The sequence below is a fragment of the Phoenix dactylifera genome, unplaced genomic scaffold (genome assembly GCF_009389715.1).
Source record: "Phoenix dactylifera cultivar Barhee BC4 unplaced genomic scaffold, palm_55x_up_171113_PBpolish2nd_filt_p 000233F, whole genome shotgun sequence".
Lineage (NCBI taxonomy): Eukaryota > Viridiplantae > Streptophyta > Magnoliopsida > Arecales > Arecaceae > Phoenix > Phoenix dactylifera.
Window position 1 is genome coordinate 763,255 of NW_024067734.1, and position 4,246 is coordinate 767,500.

General features: G+C 38.5%; 1 protein-coding gene across 3 annotated transcripts in view; it reads left to right on the forward strand.

Annotated features, from left to right (window-relative positions):
* Nucleotides 1–2,211: 2,211 nt before the first annotated feature.
* Nucleotides 2,212–4,246, forward strand: part of LOC120105214 (zinc finger A20 and AN1 domain-containing stress-associated protein 9-like) — a 2,568-nt gene continuing 533 nt past the window's right edge. The window contains exons 1-2 of one of the 3 annotated variants that reach the window (XM_039117473.1): nt 2,212–2,417; nt 3,391–4,246. The exon at nt 3,391–4,246 is cut by the window's right edge and continues 74 nt beyond it. In XM_039117473.1, the coding sequence (XP_038973401.1) occupies nt 3,411–3,920 (510 nt within the window). In that variant the 5' untranslated portion in view covers nt 2,212–2,417; nt 3,391–3,410 and the 3' untranslated portion in view covers nt 3,921–4,246. The other 2 variants (XM_039117472.1, XR_005507581.1) reach the window with 2 other exon arrangements.

The following is a 4,246-nucleotide window of genomic DNA, read 5'->3' on the forward strand; positions in this document are numbered from 1 at the left end:
AACAATCAAAGGTTGAGTGTTTAGAAGGAGAAAGCTTCAGCCATTGCTGCGTTCCTGCGCGAGCTAGCACTCCCACGGAAGACAATCTACCTAGGGCTTTGCGTGTACTTCTCATAGAGGCCATTCGTGTGCGTGGCTGCGAAGTCAAGGATCAGATCCATAAGTTTCTTCCATCATAAAAGGTATTAATTCCACATCAATATTTTATTTTGGAGTCAGGGTCTAGGTCTGATTCCCCGAGGTTTTACCCTCCTTTGGGGCTCCTCACGGAGTTATCTCCAGAATCCATTCGATGGATATTCGGAGATTAATCGGAATAGAGTTCTTAAGTTTCAGATCTGATAGTTAATCATGCATGAAAGTTTTAGCATAATTGTTTAAACGATTCCGGCATAATCCTATGTGTTCTTAAGGTGCTGATTTCTAGATTTGATCTTGAAAACATGCATGAATTAAATTGTTTGATTCGGTTTTTCCGCTGCGTTTTAAAACTTAAAAAGAACTACGTATGGCTTGATCCCCCTTATGAAGGGGTACGTACGCAACCCGATCAGGTTCAGCCATGGTTTAAAAAAAAAAAATCAGCATGCTTAATACCGAAGAACCTAGGATTCACTTTCAAAAACCTCCATCTGACCATCTAGGATGAAAAGCCATGAATACACAAAATAATCAAGCTATAAATCGAAGAAGGAAGCAAAGATAGACATATCGGAGGAAGAAAGATCGAAATTCAATCTGAGGTCCTCCACCCACCGCCAATAGCATAAACCGAAATCATCAGATCAAATAAAAATCACAAAAAAGCATGACCATTCCAAGAAGCGAAAGCAAGAAAAGCAGGCAAACCAAATTCAGAGGTTAAATGCAGGAAAAGAAGCAGAGACTTACGAGTGATTCGATAAGGAGGAACATAGGGGGCATTATAGTCTTACAGAAGATTTGAAGAAGCTTATTGCCGCCACGCTGCCGGAACCCTAAGTGCCGTTGCTGGAACCCTAAGCGCTGCTGCCGGAGGATCTCTGCCCTCCCTCCCTCTCGCTCTCTCTCTCCCACCCTTCCTCTCTCTCCCTTGTCCCTCGCACCTTTTTCGCGCATCCCTCTCCCTTGCCTCCATGGCTTCACCTCAAACTCAATGGCTTGAAATTGCGGAACCCTTGCGATTTTCCCTGTGAAAGAGAGAGAGCCGCTTCCACCTTCAAGGAACCACGAATCCCAAGACTCTTACCGTCTGGTCATGAGTCACACAGGTCAACTCGACCCATTTGTAGCCTTAATCCTAGCTCGAAGTTCTTTTTTATTTTTTTAGATGCAATTTTTTTTAGGAATAATTGAAGATTGTTGCAATGCTATAGTCAAAAACACTTATTAAATTAGATCATGAAAATATCATCCTATTTTATGTTTTGATTCTTTTGATTGTTAATGCAATGAAAAAAGCAATAGTTGAAAAAATGATTGGTGTTTGATTTGTGAGCAAAAAAAAAAAAGGAGTTTTATAACTTTATCTTTTCAATCCGTCCAACTCATCCTATCTAACTATTCCTACTATGCTTGGTAGATATGGGTATATAGTTTCCAATTGCGAGATAGGGATGAGTAATGGCTTACACAATCCATACCGATGTGTTGCCATCTCTAACAAAATAGACTTTTTTCTATGATTATTTTTTCGTAAGAAAGAAATTTGACTTCTACCTTTTTAGCATGGAAAAAATCATGATCATGTTTATGGGATTCCATAACCAAAAACAAGGTACATAGTTAATATAAAAACAATTTTAAATTGAATTAAGCTATAATTATCCTTTTCATTATTTTTTTTTATGTTACTGTTTTATTACTTATTTATAAATTTACTATCTTACATTGACATCATATTTAGAAAAATCGGCTAACAACATTGGCATGACATATGATGTTTGAACCTAAGGTGAACATTACCTCAAATAGACCTTATTTCCCCATCACCCCATTTAATTCTATTGATTAAAGTTGCTGTCCTTCTCTAGAATCTCAAATCCAGACCCAATTCATTTAGAAAATTGTTATTTCTCACCCAGATTACGTCATCCTGGAATCCCAAAGAAGGTGAAACATGACCCAAATTGCTAACTGCCTTGCGTATCAGTTCATGCGCAAGTCGAATAAGGAATATAAATCTAGCGGCCATTGATTTGTTTGATGAGGTGTTCTTTAGTGAGTATCCTTAGGAGTTGCCCAATGAAGAAATCCCCTTCCTCCTCCAAAGTTTATACAAAAAAAAAAAAAAAAATCCGTCTCGGCGGCAAAAAAAGAAAAAAAAGGGCTAGATCCCGGAGAACCGATCGGGAGGTCCCGGTCAGGTCGGGCAGACGCGACCGATGAGTTGTCGCTTCAATAATCAATCCTACTTCGCATCCACGTATTTATTTTTGGTAAGTTTCTGCCTATTTATTTAAAACCCTATCAACAACCTCTCAACCTCAAAACCCAAGCTTGAAACAAGAATTCTCTCGTCTCGTCTCTCCTCCGCCATCGCCCCGAATAATAGATTCGATTCCGAGTTCCGACTAAGGTCAGTCCTCTTTCTCTATCTCTACCGCTCGATCAATCTTTTTGCTTCCGATGCTTTTATTCCGGATTAGATAAAAAACGAGGTTGGTGTTTTTCTATCTCTGCGTTTCTCTTGATTCTTCTTGAATTCTGTTTTAATAGATTGATTCTTTTTAAATAGTTAATTTGTAAATACTGTGTTGGTATCATTTGATGATAAGAAATCCATGGATTTTGGCTTCTAATTCGACAAAATCCAGTCTCTCTTTGGTTTGGGACTCTGTGATTTCTTTTTGTCTTTCTTCTGCACCCCTCGATGCTGTCATGAGTTAGATAAGGGGTTCTCTTGATTCTAGATGAAGAAGGTTTTTTTTTTTTTTTTAATCGTAAAGATTGGTTTTTTCTTGTTTTCTTTTCCTTTCCATCTGATTGATCCTATTTATTACAAGAACCGGGTAGTATTTCTGATTCCGTGATCAAGTAATTGAGTATTTCTTGCTATGTATGGGATCGATGCCCAGTTTCTGAAACTTTGGTATCAGTAAAGGGTTTAGGGATGTCGATTTGTTGTCTTAATTCTTTTCTGTTACCTAATTGGTGTCAAGTTGCTCCTAAGTTACAGTCTTTCATTAAATTGTAATTTTTTACATGGTGATATAAGTACTTAAAACATCGAAAGAGACAGACAGTTGATATTGCACTTATAATTCTCAATGCTGGATAGATTTGAATTTTGGTCATAGTTTTTGAGAATTCATTGAAGCAAAGAGAAAATTACTTCCTGGACTACCTCTTTTTTTTCTTTTTTTCAAGGTTGATTCATATCTAAATTGAGATACATTCTTGGGCTGTTAGGTTGTTATAAACTGTGAAGCATGGCACAAGATAGCTGGAACAAAGAGAACGAGGAGACTGAATGCTGCACACCGGAAGGTCCGATTCCGTGTGCTAATAACTGTGGCTTTTTTGGGAGTGCAATGACCAATAATTTGTGCTCCAAGTGCTACAGAGACTTCATCATGATGCAACAGTCTGTTGCTGCTACGCCTGTTATAGGAGTTGAGAAGGCAGCTCCTACTGCTTCTTCCTCTGTGCAATTGGAACCTAGTATTGAAAAGTCTGATAAGTTGGATGGAGGCAATCTGATGAATGTTTGCAAAGACCAATTAGAGGATGCTTGCAACAAGCAACCAGCAAATCGCTGCTTGCTATGCCGGAAAAAGATTGGGTTGACTGGGTTTAAATGCCGGTGTGGAGGCACGTTTTGCTCAGCTCACCGGTACTCTGAGACCCATGAATGTTCGTTTGACTACAAGAGCGCTGGTCGACAGTATATAGCCAAAGAAAATCCCGTCGTGAAGGCAGAAAAGATACGGAAAATTTAAGTTGATGTCTGAAATTGAAATTATTAGGATCAAATGGAGGTCACTCCTAGTTTCTGAGGCATAAGTTTGGTGTTAGTTCTCTGTTGTTCCCCTAGTCAATGTCCTTTCCAGCGAAGCACTAGAAGTGAAGTCCTTTTCTTATTTTTTTATTGTAATTAGTAGTGTCAATGAAATGCCTTGTAACCATTCATGTTTTGCTTATTAAGTGCTAAATGCCATTTCTTTCTAATATGAGCTTTTCCCAAAGAGATTTTATTTGTGCCTGATCCATACTGGATGCTTGTAAATGACATGAGTTGTTGAGGGATGGCAAAGTGCTTCATCTG